This window comes from Hipposideros armiger, unplaced genomic scaffold (genome assembly GCF_001890085.2).
Source record: "Hipposideros armiger isolate ML-2016 unplaced genomic scaffold, ASM189008v1 scaffold_196, whole genome shotgun sequence".
Taxonomy (NCBI): Eukaryota; Metazoa; Chordata; class Mammalia; order Chiroptera; family Hipposideridae; genus Hipposideros; species Hipposideros armiger.
Genome location: NW_017731546.1, coordinates 2,403,918 through 2,422,942, shown reverse-complemented (window position 1 = coordinate 2,422,942; position 19,025 = coordinate 2,403,918). Strand labels below are relative to the sequence as shown.

At 33.7% G+C, this 19,025-nt stretch overlaps 1 protein-coding gene across 2 annotated transcripts in view; it reads right to left on the bottom strand.

Annotated features, from left to right (window-relative positions):
* FER (FER tyrosine kinase) overlaps positions 1-19,025 on the bottom strand; it is a 414,063-nt gene that overhangs the window by 308,463 nt on the left and 86,575 nt on the right. For both annotated transcript variants that reach the window (XM_019653136.1, XM_019653135.1), the window contains 3 exons: positions 4,098-4,281; positions 1,860-1,997; positions 1,139-1,258 (listed from right to left, as the gene is read on the bottom strand). In XM_019653136.1, coding sequence (XP_019508681.1) covers positions 1,139-1,258; positions 1,860-1,997; positions 4,098-4,281 — 442 coding nt within the window. The remainder of the gene's footprint in view (positions 1-1,138; positions 1,259-1,859; positions 1,998-4,097; positions 4,282-19,025) is intronic.

Here is a 19,025-nt window from a genome sequence, read left to right as displayed (position 1 = left end):
ATATCTAGGGCTTCAAATCTTGGGGGACGGCTTCAACAATCCCAATATGGCTAGTAGGAAAAACCTAATGCAGGGTACTCCCATGCCTCCATTCTTCTCATCAACAGTCAATCCACCATAGTTATTGAGCCTTCATCTTATACAGGTGATTCGACAAATATTTGTTAGTTTCTTCAACCCCATCTGGCCAACTTTAAAGATATTATACCCCTTTCCAAGAGCTAGTCCCAGGATCCTACCACTCAGTTACTTATCTACAACATTATAATGTTACTGAACAATAGAAAGGAGATTGTTTAATTATATTAGATGTGGACTTTTGGCTGAGTCTTTTGAGTAAACTTCCAACGGGTCAGATGATACAACATGCCCAATATTGAAGAGAAAATGAGTGCATAATCATTTCTAGCTGTGGTTCTGACACAGAAATAAGTGCATACAGTGCTTATTAATAGATATGTTTCTTTGTGTTGCGCCTGAAAAAAATCAAGAGGTAGGTTAAATAATTAAAAGTAGAATGCCTTAATCATGTTTTCTAAATTTAAAAAATGTACTATTAATAAGTTTTAATATTTGAGAAAGACTAAAAAACACATTAAGATTTCTCAAAACTCCTTTAAAATCTTATGCAACAACAAGAACAAAGTGAAGAAATTGATTTACTAGCCTACAGATATCCCTGCTAGAAGATATTCCTGCTTAAAGAGAAAAGAACTCAATTAAAAGTCAAATTTTTGTACTGATGAATGCTGCTGACATCTACGAGTCTCTTATTTCTAATACTCAGTGTCCTCATTTCCAAAATATTTCTGTCAATAAGTTTTGAGGATGATATGGGTTTTTTTAAAAAAGAACAAGTTTTGAAAAGAATAAAGCATTATTTCGATATATTAGCAATCACTGCATGAATACATCACACAGAATTTTGAATTTTCAGAATTACCAAAATTAGTGGATAATGAGTAAAAGTTAACATATTGCTCAAAACGCTTCATTCTGACCAAACTACAATCAGTTTATTTTTAACTTACTTGTCACTACTTGCCAAAAATAAAAATTGAGGTTTTTAAATCTGATAATGTACAACTATAAATAATAAAACTAATATTTAAAAGGCTCAGGCTTTCCAAATACTTACATTGATTGTAAGCTTTCTGCTGTTAAGTTATTCCACATAATCTCATTTGCCTGAAGATTTTCATTGTCTTCTAGTAAGGAAGTATCAAACTCAATTTCTTGCTCTTTAGCAGCTGATGTTCTAGTAAAGCATGCCAAATAATTTTGATCAATATGAATATCCTATCATAATATATCATAGTACACACCAAAGGCAGAATATTTTTTTCTCATCCAAAATTATGTTAACAAAGTAGAATAAACACAAATAGAATAAATCAAATTAAACCACAGGATCAAAGATCTAGTTATATAATTTCAGCCTTAATTTCCTCATTTATAGACTACAGATATTAACTGGTTTTATTCCTGTCGCAATGGTAATGAGTATAAAATAAGATGACAAATGCATGGAAAAGCAATTGGTGCATTATAAAGTTTAATACACAGTGTCACAGTGTCATAGTATTATTATGTAAGTCTTAAAAAATATATATAATTTCATAGATTAAATATGGATTTAAGCAATGATGTAGTTACAACTAAAACAATTTTAACAATCATTATATAGTTATCATCATTGAGAAAGGACTTTGAAAATAATTAAAAGCAGACAAATTATCTGAACTATCCAATGTCCTAACAAGTTCTTCAGTATTTCTTATTTTAACTTGGTTAAATGTTATATGATAGAAAAAATACTGTCATCAATACTGAAAGAAGAATGAAAATATCATACATACCTGTGAACATCTATGAAATTATTGTATTCTGTGCTAGGGTCTATCTGCTCCACCGACATTTGAATCTCTTTATGCACATTCACAATTTCTTCTGTAACAAGACTAGTTATCTGGCTGTATTCATCAAATATACCTTTTCTGAAAACAAAAATAAAATTTTACATATTTACGTTTATCAAGAAAACATAGGACTAAACCAATTCAGAATAATAAACTTAAGAAATGTAATATCAATATTTACAGATGGTGATTTCATGTACCACATTTTTTCATATACCTGGATTATAAAGTGAAGAGATTATACAAATGTACAGATTAACAATTTACATGTGATATAATAACTGCAAATAATATAGAAAAATGCATTACCTTCTCCAACATCTATTTGAGATGTCTAAATGTAAGGTCAGTGTTGACCACTTTCTATTTCTAAATATTATCATAGAAATGTTGGATTCCATAACATGGAACTGCGGATCAACCCCTGTCGCTTTAACGTTTCTTTCCAGTGTCTGCTACTTCCTCACATGCCCTATCACTTAGTTCTTCCCTTGCCCCTGAACCTCTGCTATTTACTATATATTTAATTAGAGAGTAAAACTGGTTCTCTACATTCAATGCTATCTAGATCTCTTCACCTGACCTCCAGTCAGTAGCAAAAATGTCATAAAATTGATTATCCTTATCTAATAAATTCAAAAGCAAAAACTATTCGGTTTCAAAGACCCAGTTCCCATCTTAAGAACGCTATGCTGTAAAAATATACCATTGGTCATTAGTGGTCTCAACAAGAGGTATGGACAGATAGGCTTATCCTGCATATGCCCAAAGAGAGGCATTGTTTGTGTTTCTTTTCCCAAATCATTAAAACATTTCTCCTATTGTGAATTATTCTCTCAATTACTTTACTTTGAATAGCAAAATACTGTTTGGATAAAAAAAATTAGATTTAAACTGCTTCAAGCCATGTGGTTTGGAATGATTATAGAAATATATCTGACACAATTTTTTTTTAAAGGTGGATACAGAGAAATTTAATGGACATTTAGTAAATATCACTGGGATTATGGCATCATAATTGAAAATACTGAATGATACAACTGTAAGTGAGCATATCTAGGTAACTATTATAAAGCAATACAATAAGTGGTTATGATGTAGAAATCATTAATGTACAAATGAGGGAAAAAATGGATGAAGTCTCCTAATGCTATACAAATGAGTATTTGTGACATGGGATTCATTTAAGTGATTTCATCATGTTTGGATTTTTGAAATGCTAAATCTAAAATAATTTATTAGAAAGTAAAGATAATATGCTGTGGGAAACCATTCCACGTCTCAAAAAGATGTTCTAGTGATGATGAAGGTGCCATTATTAAAGATTCATATGAAGATTCATTTGAAAAAAATATTGATTCATTAAATGAGAGTAGGAAAAGAAATATTTATAAATCAACAATATGTATTTAAAGTAGACAACTAGATTTATGAATTAAATATTTTAAGCAGACATTGCACTATTTTATCAGTACTCTTAAATGTATGCATATTTAAGTTGACTAAAAGCATTTATCTTCTTACTGGGAAAATGGGGAATCATCTAAACCAGTTAATGAAGTCTACCAAAGGTAGTTTATCTTTTTCTACTGTCTTGAATCAATAAGTATGGTCCACATGTGTGAATTTGACCAAAGTATATTGTTAGCTCCTGAAAGACAAAAATTGTGGCCTACTCCTCTCTATATCCCCAAGAAGCACCAACCAATGTGTTTTGCATAGTAGAACTTTAATAAATATTTGTTGATTTTAATCTCATACAAAAAGGTGACAATTAAACCTTCAAAAAATTCTTTCCTTCGGGCTTTTCAATTGCTCAAAATTTAAATACTCAACCCTTTGGATAAGAATACCCATTTCTTAACACTTGTCAACTAATAAATGTTTTTCCATATAAATTTCTAGCTAACTGGGGCAAAACAAAAACATACAAAAAGAAGGTCAATTTGGGAAGCTAGCTAGAAGGTTTAGGAGATGAGTATCAAGTGAAGAGACACCAGAAGTGACCATTAAAAAGGACCAAAATAAAACAGGTCTGAAACACCCACTGGTCTGGGTCAATAAGGAAACTTACAAAGCATGGACAACTTTTATACAAGAGCTTAACTAGGAGAGAAAATAACGTTAAAATCATTTTATGAAGGGAAATCATTTTACATCTAATGGAAAATATCTTACAGTGCTTTTATCATTTCTTCTTGCATCTTTTGTAAGGAGTCCAGGAGCAGAGGAAGTGTGGTATCATAATACTGATTCTGATGAAGCTGGGCCCCTTTTAATGCCAATACATACTGATTGTGCAACGTATGAAGTTTCATTGTGGCTTTGTCGTAACGTTCCTTGGCCTTTTCAGTTTCTTTCCCTGAAGAGATCATTGAAGAAAGTTGGCAAAGATATAGTAAAAAAGTTTTATCTTCACTGTGTGAAAACTGAGTTACTGCTATTTTGTTATTTTACATATATTATGAATAATCAAAAGTTTATTGAACATACACTATGTGCTTGTGCTTAGCTCTATGCAAAGTACTATTTATTTGCTAACACTTTGTACAGAGGTTGCTCTGAAGGAGGCATGCAATACAATAAATGTTTGGTGAATGAATGATAATGTACAATTTTTTAATAAAATTATACAGAGATATGATCCTTTTCATGTTCAAGGAGTTTAAATTAAAACAAGAGTGCACATCAAACTGTATAACCCAGACAACAAGAAAGTTTGTAAATAATGTTAAATTTTGAGGTCTATATTTGAGGTACCAATAAAGACAAGGGAAGTCAGAGGGCACTTTATAGAGAAAACAGACCTTAAAAGATGAGACAAGTCTGGAAAGGTATATGAAAGAGAGAACAGATAACAGCTCCTCCCTCTCACTCTCTCTTTCTCCCTTTCTTCCTTTCATTCAATGAATATTATTAACTGGGATTGTGCTAAACTTTGGGAATTCAGTAATTGGCAAAACAGAGTCCTTGGCATAAAACTCATGGTCTGATGGCTTAAAATGCTGAGTGAAAACAAGGAAACAATAAACACTATTACATAGGCAAGGAAAAAAAATAAGCTCAAAGACAGCAAATTTTGAGGAAGAGAAGGAAATATGTCTGTATAAATACGGCAATTTGAGGTTGTGAGTGACATGGAAATCAAGCAGAGAAATTGACGTGATGTGGGAGAAGTCTAGGAGATCATATTATGAACTAGAACATTTTGTGGTTCCTTTAATGAAATCATTCAGAAAACATTTACAGATTGATAATATAAACAAATGTCTATAAGTACATAAAATTTTTAAGTAGATCTTTAATTTTTTATGTAAACTGAAGAAGCATTTCTTGTCCACTATTTGGATTTAGGGAATACATTTTTCCAAATATTTATTAATTTTTGCTCTTTCCACAGAGAGTTCTCCAAATGAATCATCTCTCAAAATAGATCTTATGGTGAGAATTTTTGACACAAGGCGCTCTCCTCTGCTGCCACTCTGTTAGGCTCAGCACCTGACTATTCCCTATGGATAGGGATCAGGAAAACATTCCCTATCTGAGAATGTCTCCAGTCCAGGGCCAAAAGCAGAGAAAAAGAGTTTCTGCAGAGAGAGGAGACCTCAGATCCTACAGACCATGCCCAGGGAGAGCAACAGGAGTATTCCCCTGATTTTCCCATCACCCCCCTAATTCTGAGGCACAGGAACACATCCAGCTGGTGGAAAAGGAAACAAATCTTTCCAGCAGACTGGTATGTCTCTACTACCAACAAATTCTAGTGCTTCCAAATACTAGAACCACCACTGACTTCTAGGAAGCAGCACATAATTATTTTACAGAGTGTAATTCTCTAGACATGCTCCATTAGCTGGTTTCTGCATATGGCAATGTTAATAATTGTCCAAGTTATTCACAAAATGCTGCCCTAGATAAGCTGTATCACTTTATAACCTGAAGAACTTGATTAGGAAATAATTTAATCACCAGAGTATCTTTCCTAATCCCTGTCACTGCTGACTGGAAAGACGTTCTAACTCTAGAGTGGGAAGATAGGAGCAAATATATTAATTCAGTTTTATTTGAAGGAATCAGAAAAATATAACATTAGCCACTAAAGAAGTGGGTTTTCTCACTTTTTGACTATAACTCACAGGATAATATATTTGGATATTTTATGTCATGAACCAGTAAATAATCATACAAATTTTTAAATACATAAATGATATAAGAATTCATGAAATAATTCTTCCCCTTACTGTGAAGGATGCCCTGTGATGTTTTTAAATTATATTTCAATTTTTATTCTTAAATTTTCATTCAGAAACCAATAAATTTTTTGCCTCAGTTAATATAAATCCCTAGGGAATTTTTAATGCATTCTATATGGCAATAGGGATAATTTTTTTAACTTAAGAATTAATCACTTCAATAATACTAATCACAAATGATTTTTAACATTCTCAGGAACACACTCCCCTATATGTTCAGTTACAATAGTTTTGTCATAGAATACTGTATTTATTTACCCATAAACATAGCTACTTAGCATCATTCTTGCAGGAATACATTTCAAAAAAAGTCCCCAAGAGTCAATGCAATTGATACATCTGTGGTCATCGCCCAGCCAGCCCCGCAGCCTTCCTCTAAAACAGCGGTTCTCAACCTTCCTAATGCCGCGACCCCTTAATACAGTTCCTCATGTGGTGGTGACCCCCAACCATAAAATTATTTTCATTGCTACTCTATAACTGTAATTTTGCTACTGTTATGAAGCGTAATGTAAATATCTTTTTGTTTTCCAATGGTCTTAGGCAACGCCTGTGAAAGGGTCGTTCGACCCCCAAAGGGGTCGCAACCCACAGGTTGAGAACCGCTGCTCTAAAATGACAGCGCCTTTTTCTCCCTACCCACACAAGTCAGGAGGAGATTCCTACATGAAGCTGACACCCAAGATCCACACTGCACACCCAACCAAAGAGCAACCAATCCTTTGGCTGGGAGCTAAATCACACTGATGTATGAATGATAGTGAAGGTCCCCAAACACTTAATGCAGAAGCTGCCAGAGTAACCTTTTCTAAAGCCCTTTTCTTTAGTTTTTTGGGGAGGGGTGTGTTGTTTGCTCTTTTGACTCACCATTTTTAAGCTAGTTTAAGTTTTTGTTACTTGAAATCCAATAGACAATTCAAAAGATCATTGCACTTATGCAGATACATTAATTCCAAATAAAACAGTTTTCTAGAGTCCACATGTTCTTAAGGAAATAAGGCAAGCATTTACCAGGCAGGAATATTTGAGTATTGTACTCTAATTTATTAATTTTTATTATAAGTTAAAAAGTATAACTAGTGAGTGAATTCCATTCTTTATGTCACTTTTTAAAAAATATTACATTTTATGTAAACTCCATTATTACTAATTAGTTATTACTTGGATTTTTTAGTATATAACCTCTGGAGTCAAACTCTCCATACATTTTCAAGAAAACATTTAAACAATTTAAACTACCCTTCTGTCCTCTTATTTGCACAGATTTTTAAGTTACACACCACTCATCTTTCTAGGTGGTACACAATGATTCCCTAAATACACAATACTCAGCGCACTAAGATTTTATAATCCAAAACAACCATAGAAAAGTTAAGAAGTGCTCAGTTACTTTTCTTTCTTTATTAAATATGGCGTAAGGCAACTTGAAGAAGACTATTATAGGCAAAATCTAATTAACAACAGCTTATGGGTCATTAGGTCATTAAGAGGTCATTAACACAAACATAGAAAAAATGGAATGTCTCTGAAAACATCCAAGGCAGAATGCATTATATAAAAATAATGTTAATAATAAATTGTTTTAAAACAGCTTTGGACTTAAAACTGAAATCGGGGGCATGTTTTAATAGGGTTTTTTTTTGGGGGGGGGTTGTACTCTATAGCTCACATACACTTGTGCATTTGGTTATAAGGTGTACTTGTGCATTCACACAATCAATTGATCAACCTATCTATATCTCCCTCCCACCCTCCCATCCTGTGGGAAAACAGAAGTTTCAAAAACGTGTTCACTTGGCATGGTTTGGAAAGAAATTATATTGTAGTTTTTCATGATTCATTTTAAAATAAATATTTAGGGTCCCACTGAGACTACATGAGTAAATTCAAAAAATAGTAACACTATGTGAAAATCAAAGTTACAAATAAAATTTTAAAAATTCCATTTACTTAACAAAATATATTGCAAATAACTACCTAATATGATACTTGCCACATCATCTTTTTGGCTCAGAATATCTCAGATCACTATTAAACTTTCTTAACTTTATAAAACTACAATATTTCTCCATGTATAAGATGCACCCTTTTTCAAAAAATTTGGGGTCTAAAAACTGGATGCGTCTTATACAGTGGTTGTAGGTTTTTTTTTTACTTGCATTTCCTGCTTTTTCACGCTTGTTGTTTTTGCGCTCACTGTTTCGCACTTGGTACCGGTATATTACAGTAGGTTATGTTTTACCATGTTCTGCCCAGAAATCGTTCAGAAAAGATTTTCATACAGTGCTGAATTCAAGTTAAAAGTGATCCAGTTTGCAAAAGTGAATGGAAATCATGCTGCTGAACGTAAGTTTGGTCCTCCTCCAACTGAGAAAACAATCCAAGACGGGCTGCAGGAAAAAGAAACCCTACTGAAAACACGGCAGAAAAAGGCCATGAGAGGCAAGTCAGCAAAATGGCCAGATTTAGAGAGGCAACTGAAGATATGAGTTGAAGAACAAAGGGCAATTGGAATTCCTGTGTCCACAAAGATGGTTCAACATGAGGCTAGAAGAATTGCTGATGAAAAAGTTAATAAAACTTGAGTTCAGGACCGGCCGAGTGGCGCATTGGTTAAGGGCTGCCTTGGGATGCCAGCTCTGAGCAGCAGGACCCTGGTTCGGATCCCACATGGGGGCCAGTGACACTGCCCTCTACAGCTAAGGTGGTGAACAACAGCTCGATCTGGAGCTGGGCTACTATGAGTTGCCGGCAACGGCGTAGGCTGTAGCACCTGCTGCAGTGGGCTGCCATAAGCTACCGTGTGTGGCTGCCAGCCAGTGTGAGCTGCCAAGAGCACCATGAGTGGCCATCCAATGGCAGGCGAGCAACTGCCTCACCCGGGAAGAGCGCAATGATAATACCAACATGGGCCAGTGAAGCAATGTCCTCCACAACTAGACTGAAGAACAAAATGACAGCAACTTCTGCTCCCCTTCCCCTGATTCCCCAGAGCTGTTCCCCTCCCCCAATTCCCCAATTTAAAAAAATCTAAAAACAAAAACAAAAAAAACTTGAGTTCAATAACTTTATGTAATACATTTTTTTTCAAATTTCAGGCCCCAAAATTAAGGTGCATCTTATACATGGGAGCGTCTTATACATGGGGAAATACGATACATTTGAGCTGAAAATTAATATGAAGACACACAGTGAATAAATTCTTAATTGACAAAGGATTATACCTCTGTTGCTGTATGTACACTTTTCTGTTTTTTGTGTTTTTTATTCTTTTTGTTTTTATTTTTAATGATAAGAGGCAGTGAGCAGGACAAAGTTCTATGTGTCAATTAAGAGAAGAAAAAAAATCCAATTTTTCCTCCTCACATAATGAAATTCACAAAAGACTAAATTATAATTTTTTTGACACCACTGTTGACAAACCTGTTTAAAGTTTGTAATAACAGATTGGGTATACAACATGTCATTCCATAAACAATATTATGAGGCTAGCAAAACTCAATTACACAAGTTTGACATTTACAAGAGACAGGCTAGACTACTCATTAAGCAAGTCTGGAAAGTTAAGTATCTTTTATTACAAACTTCTGAAGTGTTTACCATTTGTTAAATATTATATAGTAGAAAGCCAGTAAGTAGACTCTAATTTGAATAACTAAACATTCTAGTTTTACATTTTTCCTTTCTTTCAAAACATTCCTCCTCAACTATACAATTTTTACTTATTACTCTAAGTAAGAAGAAAATGAATGGGAATTCATCTTAACTTATGAGTTACTTGGGCCAAATGTCCACATATGTTTCTTTGCCTGGAAGTCAAAAACTCAAGTATAATGTATGGGAATAATGATGAGCTACCTATTTTACTCAGTGTTGTCCTGAAAATAAGTCAAGAAGTCAGCTTTTGTCTTAGCTTCTCCTCTGAATAGCTCTGCAACCCAAGCAAGACATTTAATCTAATTTGAGCTTCTAATTTTTAAATCTGGGAGTTAAATTATCTGCTCTTTTCAATTTATTGGGTTGTGATGGAGATCAAACAGCAGAAAACTGTCAAAATGCACAGTTAATAGCAAAGGCTAAAGAAGGTACTGAATTTAGAAAGCTGAAAAAAGTTTTTTTACTATCTGCTCCTATAAAGCATTAAAAATACAATAGCTAGTCTTATTGTGCTACTTTTAATTTCTTAGTATAAAAATATTTGATATATTGATCAAGAAATATTTATTGAACATGTATTATTGTTTTAAACTGTTCAGGGAACTAAAATAGGGAACTCATAAAATAATTTAATTTTAAAACTGAACATAAAATATCTTTAAAGAGCAAGCTCTCCAACTCTGTGCAACACCATTTCTTTGCATATAGTGATTGCTAGGTTCAGTTGACTCAGTCTTCTACTAACCACTAAATTGGATGACATACTATGTTCAAATCTATATTCTGTAATGTAACAAAGCTGTGAGTGGCGGGGATTCTGGGTGGCTGGAATAGGGTAGCCTATCATAATTCTGAACCTCCCACATATCTAAACATATTTTTAAAAAGAAAAAACATAAAACCCACACTCTCAGCATAACTAACAGGCAGAGAATACCCAAATTTTAAATGGTCTATAAATAGTAGCAAGGAAAGCAGTCTTAGGTAACACTTCAGTGGCAGAAATAGTTAAGATGAAGTAACTTTGGAAACTGTGAAGGAAAAAAAGAAGCAAGAGAGGGAAACTTAAAATCCTGCAGAAAAAAAAAAATGCAAGTAAAAATAAATAAAGAAAGGGCAAACAAATTTTTGTGAAGAACATGAAGGGTATGAGATTTTACCCTACTTGCAAGCTAATCAATCAGTCTGCCTTAATTCCATGGATGTGGGGAGAAGACCTAGAGACTCCTGGGACAGAGAGAATAACAGTTTATTTTTCACAGCAATACCTGTAGCTAAAGTATCATTATTGGGGGGGGGGGAGGACAGGCATAATAAACAAAGTCAAATGATAACTAGTAAACAATATATACACCATGTATAATAGAAAAAGGGCTATTTGTTGTAATATATTTAAAAATTCTAAAGACTTTAAAGGGAGAAAAAAAGACCAAAGACTCAATAGAAAAAATTGGCAAAACACAATTCACACACAAAAAAAATATTTTTAAATGGCCTTCATAATAAAATAAATTAAAATTAAAATTACAAGATGCTACTTCTCACCTACCAAATTAGCAAACACTCTGTTTTGGCAAGGGTATGGAGAAACAGATACTCTTACACATTTCTGGTGGAAATACAAATTGATATAATCCCTACAGAAACAAATTTGGCAACAACTAACAAAACTACACACATGTTTATCTTTTAACCCTACAATCACACATTTAGGAATTTATGCTTAAGATATTCTTCCAATGACAAAAAAAAACCCCATACACATGGTTATTCATCGTAGCGGTGTATATAATCGCAAAAATTAGAACTGAACTCTATATCCACACATAGGAAAGTGCTTGAGTAAACTTATAATGAAGTACTAAGCAGCAGTTATAAAGAATGAGAAAGCAATCTACATACTGAAATATTCTGATTTTCATGATACAATATCAAATAGAAAAGCAAAGTGAAAAAGAATATCACAGTATAATAGTTCATGTGTAAGAAAGAAACAGAAATAATTAAAGATACAGTTCTCTAAGTGTACAGTCTTGTACATTTCTGATTTTTGGTTTAAACATAAACCATTATGTTTAACCATTAATGAAGCAAACAAACAAACAAAATCAATAAGGATAAGAGAAGAAAAAAAAACAACTTAAAATGGGATAAAACAGAAAGAAATAAACTAAACTCTATTTCCAGTATATAACATAACCTCACTGAAATGAGTGGGGAAGAAAATAATCTAAGTAACTTTGGAAAATAATATTTGACTAACTAAAAGGAAGACTAAAGATACAAAGAGTTGTAAACAAATACTGAATGCTAGTTGGTAAGTTTCTATTTTCAGAAGCATGAGTTGGCAATTCTGAAATTATTTTCTCTTATTTTAGGATAAATTAAATTAGTATATAGATTATGAATAACATAAGCCAAAGTTCTCACTATCAGAGAAAGAACTTGCAAATACATAAGTAGGAAAAGATGAAATGAACTCTATGTTTCACTGGAATTGGAAATATAAATGTGAACTCTTCAATTTTAATATAGATAAATCGATAGATACAGAAATAGGCATGATGTACTTGTGTGTGTGTGTGTACATTTGCTTATTTCCTATCTCTGTCCTTTGAGATGACCTAGAACAAAGACACCCCAGTAGCAATGAGCATACCCAGTGTCCAAATACTAGTTTCTAAATACTAGTTTCCACAAAAAGGAACATGGTTCCTTACAGGAATGGAGCAGGACTTAGAGCAGGAAAAGTATAAGATGAGGCAGAAAATAAGTGGTCAATGAACGACAGGAACAAGCCAAAAGAACAGAGGAGCCAGTTAGAGTTTCTCTCTCTCACATATACAGCGAAAGAAAAGGATAAAGCAAATTTGGTAAAATAGTATTGGAGGAAATATAGGTGAAGGGTATATGAAAATGTTTGTATTATTCTTTCAACATTACTGTAGGTCTCAAATAATATCAAAATAAAAAGTTAAAAATGGAGGGGCAGATGGTTAGCTCAGTTGGTTAGAGCACAGTGCTCATAACACCAAGGTTGCCGGTTCGATCCTCACATGGGCCACTGAGATTCACCCTCTCCAACTAGATTGAAACAACTGCTTGACTTGAAGCTGATGGGTCCTGGAAAAACACACTGTTCCCCAATAAAATTATAAAAAAAAAGAAGTTATAAATGGAAAGCTGTGAAAATCTGATCAAAATTCAAATTATCTGATACATATTAATTAAATCTAAAAACTTGGATTTAGGTTAGATTTGAAAAGCCTCATGATTTGTTCTTTAATATTCTTTAAATATTGAAAAACTGACTTCACAGATAAAAAATAAAAAGGTGGTTTTAATATGTATATTTCACAAAACAGGTATGTTTCAACTATAAATAATATTAATAGACAAAGACAACCAGAATATGAATAGAAAAACTATCATTCTTCTTTACAAGATTAGTCAAGTGTGTGGAAGAACAACATTTACAACAAATTAAGGACACTCCTTTAAATCTTTATCCAGATTCCATGGTATCCTAGGCTCTATGAGGGACACATCTCTTCCTTAGAAGATGCTTGATAAGAAAATCAAACAGATGTTCACAAAACAGTCATCATAATGTTAGGATATACTTGTAAAAGAGGGAGTATAAAGATCACTTATTTAGCATGGATAACCAACCAGTCACTAACCTCAAAATCCTAATAATGTACTATAATATACAAGGTTATAGAATCAGTTAATAAATACTTTTAATGAGTGCCTTAAAAGCTACAGGGTACGTATAGAATATACCTAGAAAAAAGCAGATAATATTGGTTGCCTTTGGAAAAATAAACTGGATAATGGATAGGAGAAAAACTTTTCACTGTATGCTCACTTGTTTACACCTTGTGATTTTGAATTTGGAACTGTATAAGTATGAAAAGGGGGCCTGTGACCCCATTAAGAAAAATAAGCAATTTAAGAGACCTTCCAGAAACTCTCATGAGCATATCTAACCTCTTATCTGTATATGGCTGTATATTTGGCCTTTCTCTTAGACTATTATTATACATAAACTGCCCTTGTTCCAAAAGACCAATCCATTCACTTGGGTACCAGATCCATCCTCTCTCACCTACTCAAAGACATTGCTCCAACAATTCTTCCTTCATTCTGCTAAATCATCAGCTTTTCCTTTTCTACGGAGCATTTTCACCAGCAAACAAGCTGCACTGAGTCCTAATCTTTAAAAAAAAAAAAAATCCTCCCTTGACTCTACTTCTTTTAGTTACTTCCCTATCTTTCTCCTTCCCTTATTGCAAAACTCCTGAATAGATTTGTCTATACTGGTTATCATTGGTTTCTTTCTTCTCATTCTTTCTTAAACCCATCCCATTTAGGCTTTCCCCCCTAATATTCCAATGAAACTGTTCTTGTCAAAGTCATCAATAGCTTATGCTTGCTAAATCCAAACATTAGTCCTCATCTTATGTCTTAGCAATACTCAACCTAGTTGATCACTTGTTCTTCCTTGAAATCCTTTCCTCCCCCATTTAGCTTCCAGAATAATACATTCTTTTGGTTTTCCTTTCATCTTGGTCTTCTTTATAACTTCCTCCTCATTTCCCCCACTTCTTAATGTTGGGCTCAGTGTAAGGATTCTTCTCTTTTCTATCTTAACACCCCTGGTAATGTCGACAAATCTCATGGCTTTAAATACTAACATTCAGATTTATAATTTTATCCCAAGACTCTCCCAAAACTCTCCAGAAACAGAGATCCAAGTACAAACCTGGCACCTCCACTTAGGTATCTAATAAAAACCTCAAAAACAAACCCCTTATCTTCACTTCCAAATCTGTTCCTCCTTCACTGTTCTCCATCCCCGTTAACACCAGTGTCATCCTCCAGTTACTCAGGTCAAAAGTCTTGGAATCATCTTCGACTTCTTACTCTGGTACACTACATCCAATTCATTAGCAAATCCTTTAAGCTCTATTTTCAATCAATATAGAGTTGATCCTCAGAATTCATGGATTCCTGAATTTGCCTATGCCTAAAATTTATTTGTAATCCCAAAATTAATACACACAGTTCTTTCCAGGTCAATCACAGACACACAGAGCAGTGAAGGAGTTGCCTGATATACACATTCCCAACGGAGGTTGAACAGGCTATGGTCTGGCTTTTTTTCAGCTCTCCTACTGTAAACTGTGCTTTTTGCTGTCTATTTAGTTCCATATTTTTTGTGCTTTTTGTTCATGATTTTGCTGTTTAAAACAGCCATGAGCATAGTGCTAAAATGCTGTTTAATAGCCTTATGCTCATGAAGGCTGTGATGTGCCTTACAGAGAAAATGTGTGTGTTAGGTATAGCCTTGTTTAGTTATGAGTTATAGCACTGTTAGCTGTGAGTTCAATGTTAATGGTTCAACAATACGTATTGAAGAAGGTGTCTTTAAACAGAAACACACATAAAACAATGTATTGTTCCGTGTATTTGGTGATGTATTGATGAACTGTCAAAAATATTGTGACCCTGCTTATAAGAACCTAATCCCTTATGTCCACTAGGGGCAATGATTCAGTACTCAGTTAATGCAGATTTAGTGTTCACAGTAATTTTATAGAGCACAACTACAGTAAATAACAACAATCAATTGGATATCAAGAATTTGACCACTTCTCATCACCTCTGCTGCTACCACCCAGGTCCAAACCAGCATAAGCCCTTGCCTGGGTTATTCCTTCAATAGCCTGGAAGTAACTGGTCTCCTTACTTCCATCCTTCCGGGCCCACTCCCACCCCCGGCACCCCTTCCCCCAAACTACTCTCAACAACATGACCAGGATTGTCCTGGAAAAATGTAAGTTAGTTCATGTCATTCCTCTGCTCAAAACCCACCCAATAGCTTCCTATCCTACTCAAAGTAAAAGTCAAAGTGTTTTAAAAGAACTACCAAGATCCCACATCATCTCTCCTGTCTTGACACCACCACCACTCTTCCTCTCTGATCTAATACCACATCTCCACGCCTTTATCAATCCTTTAGTGCCTGCCACAGGTAACTGTAACACTCCTCAGATAGTCCAAACATGATCCCATCTCCATAACTTTGCTTTGGCTTTTCCCTCTCTCTGGAGTCCTCTTTGCCCCCAGATAACCACACACTTCACTCTCTCATCTCCTTCACCCTTCATTTAAATGTCTCTTTTTCCATGATATCTAACCTGCTCATGCTCCCAACACCCTAGCTACACAGTGTTTTCTCCATCATATTTATTGCCACCTAATATACTATATGTTTCACTTAAGTTATTTTATTAATTAGCAAACTTCTTTTCTAAAATGTCAGCCTGACAGAGGCAGGGGTTTGGGGATGTTTTGTTATCTACAATATTCCTAGTACAATAACAGTGCCTGGCACATAACAAGAAAATGTATAAATTAATATAGTTCTTACTTTTTTCAAATTAAATTTAAACAAAATTCTTAAAAAGTTAAAAGTTATAGAAAGATTACAATTTTACCTTCTGCATCTGTTTATATCATCTTTCTAGTAATCAAGTCCAAAACTAATATTGTTAAGGAGATCACCTATAAAATATAGAGGAAAGTCAGCAAAAAGGTTTTACTTCTCTTAACCTCTTTGTACGTGAAACTTATCTTTGTTTATTTAATGAAACTAAGCAAAGGAGGGGGAATGAAATAACTGTGCTTTCATTTTATTTTTAGGAAGTTATCTCCGAAATATAAATGAATCATGTATCATACTCTATACCACATATTTCAGCATTTAATGGTAATATTATAATTGTCACTCCAATTTCTGCAGCTTTAATCAAATGCAAATCAGACTAATAACTAAAAATGCCATTACTCTTTATGACCTTGTAAAGTTCATATCATATTAAGCTCCATGCAGTGAAAAGCCTTCATGCCATAAGTCAGCTGTTGCTATATCACGTATTCATAAGGAGGTCCAAAATAAGAAAAAACCTGTCACTTTTAATAGAATTGATGAGCAACAATCATAGCTTGAACTCTACACTCTGTTCTTTAGCAAGCCCTGTATCCAAAAGGCAATTCTTCTGTATGTTGAACTGAGAGGTAAATTTGAATTTCAGAATATTTTTCTAGAGGACCTCCATATGTAACTCTAATTTTGAAAAATCTCTAAGATTCAGAGATTATTGAATAAGAAGGCCAGTTAGCATTCTTGGTGGACTCAAAATGAGGAAATCCACTAAAATTGCCTTTAAAAAGTTTTATTCATTTTTAAAATTTGGATTTATTTAAATATAAACTTAACAATCTGAGGTCTGGACTCATTTCAAAATGGTTTTCATAATTAAAGTACTCTAAAGAGACAACTTAATGGATCTAATCAATTTTAATTGGCTATAAAATATCACAGAACTATTCATAATGTATGAAGAGGCAATTTAAGAAAATCTACTTCCGATTACAGAAAAATGTACTTGTGAATGAGACTTACAGCTAATTCCCCACATTCTAGCAAGGTTCCCTCTTACTCAGTTTCCTCAGGGTAGTATGGGCTTGTAAATAATCAGGGAATTTACCAATCCCTTAGCACTCTTTTTTGTTTCTCATAGAGAAAGAAGAATTTAAAAAGAGTTTGTTTCCCACTCTTGTTATAAAAGTGTGTGAAAAGAGCTCCTTTCAAACTTCTCTAGACTGACTTGTATGAGCATGTGAATGTGGAGTGGCTCACTCTGTCCCATTTCTTTTTCCTGAAAAGGACATAAAATAAATGTAATAAAACAGAAGCATTCAGACTTCTACCTGCATAAAAGAAACCCTGACAAATGCTATTGTGGGTATTTTGAGGCTTGGTAAATATAAAGCCCTAGCATAATTCTAACCATACAGAATCAATTATATAGGGTACATCAGAATATATAACTATGAGGAAGTTATTCTGAACACCTTTTCTGATACTTCAGTATATCTTCAAATAAACTAAAAACTTCAAAGCAAAATCATATTTAAATTTACTTAATTCAATACCATATGATTCAATATGGAATTGCTTACATTTTATAAAATTAATACACATTACCTTTACTCTTAAAATTATTTTTTAATTTTGGAAAAAAGTGCTACATGGCATATGAACAAAGGGCCTATGTGTAGGTATATAGGGAGAGATGATATATATGTTTTACAACAAAATTAGGGGGATTATAGCGAGACAGAGAAACCTGAGAATGAATAAACTTATACCACTCTCAGAACAAATGATTGAAGAAGATGAAATCCACTAAAACTCCAAAACTTAAGTTAATGTGATAAGTAGAAACATTTAAGAAATGACCCAAATCAAAATTATTCAGGCAAAATCAACAACACCTGAGATGAAAAATACACTGCTAGGATTAAAGTCAGATTAACATTGCAGAAGATAACACTGGTAAATTTTAGATATAGCCATAGAAACTAACCAAAATAGAACAGAAAAAGAAAAAAGACAAGAGAAAAAAAAATGAACACAGCATCAGTAGGTTGTGAGACAACTACAAGCAGCCTAATATACATGTGACTGGAGTGTCTGAAGGACAGCAGAAATGGAGTGGGGGCGGGGGGGAGACAAGAAAAAAATGTGAAGAAATAATGGCTGAAAAGTTTTCCAAACTGATGAAAACTATACACTCTCAGATGGAAGAAGCTCAGACACCACAAACATAAGGAAAAAAGAAAAACTACAGCAAACTACATCATGACCAAATTGCTCAAAACCAACAATAAAAAGCAAATCCCAAAAGTTACCAAAGAAAAATAAAATGTGCAGAGTAATAAATATAAGGATTAGAGCAGATTTCTCCTACACGTGGCATTACAACAACATCTTTAAAGGCCTGAAGGGGAAAAAATACTGCCAAATAGAATTCTATGCCTAACAAAAATAAATTTAAAAAATGAAGGTGAAATAAAAGCTTTTTCAGACATATGAAAGCTGAAAGTAATATCCGTAGACTTACATTACAAGTCATGTTAGTCATTCACACAAAAGTAAAATGATATCGATAACATAAAGAATGCTAGTGTATGGAGGTACCTCAAAAATCTGAAAATGGAACTACCTTATGACCCAGCAATACCACTCTTAGGTATTTATCCAAAAAATCCCAAGACATTAATCCAAAAAAATATATGTACCCCTATGTTCATTGTGGCGTTATTCACAATAGCTAAGACT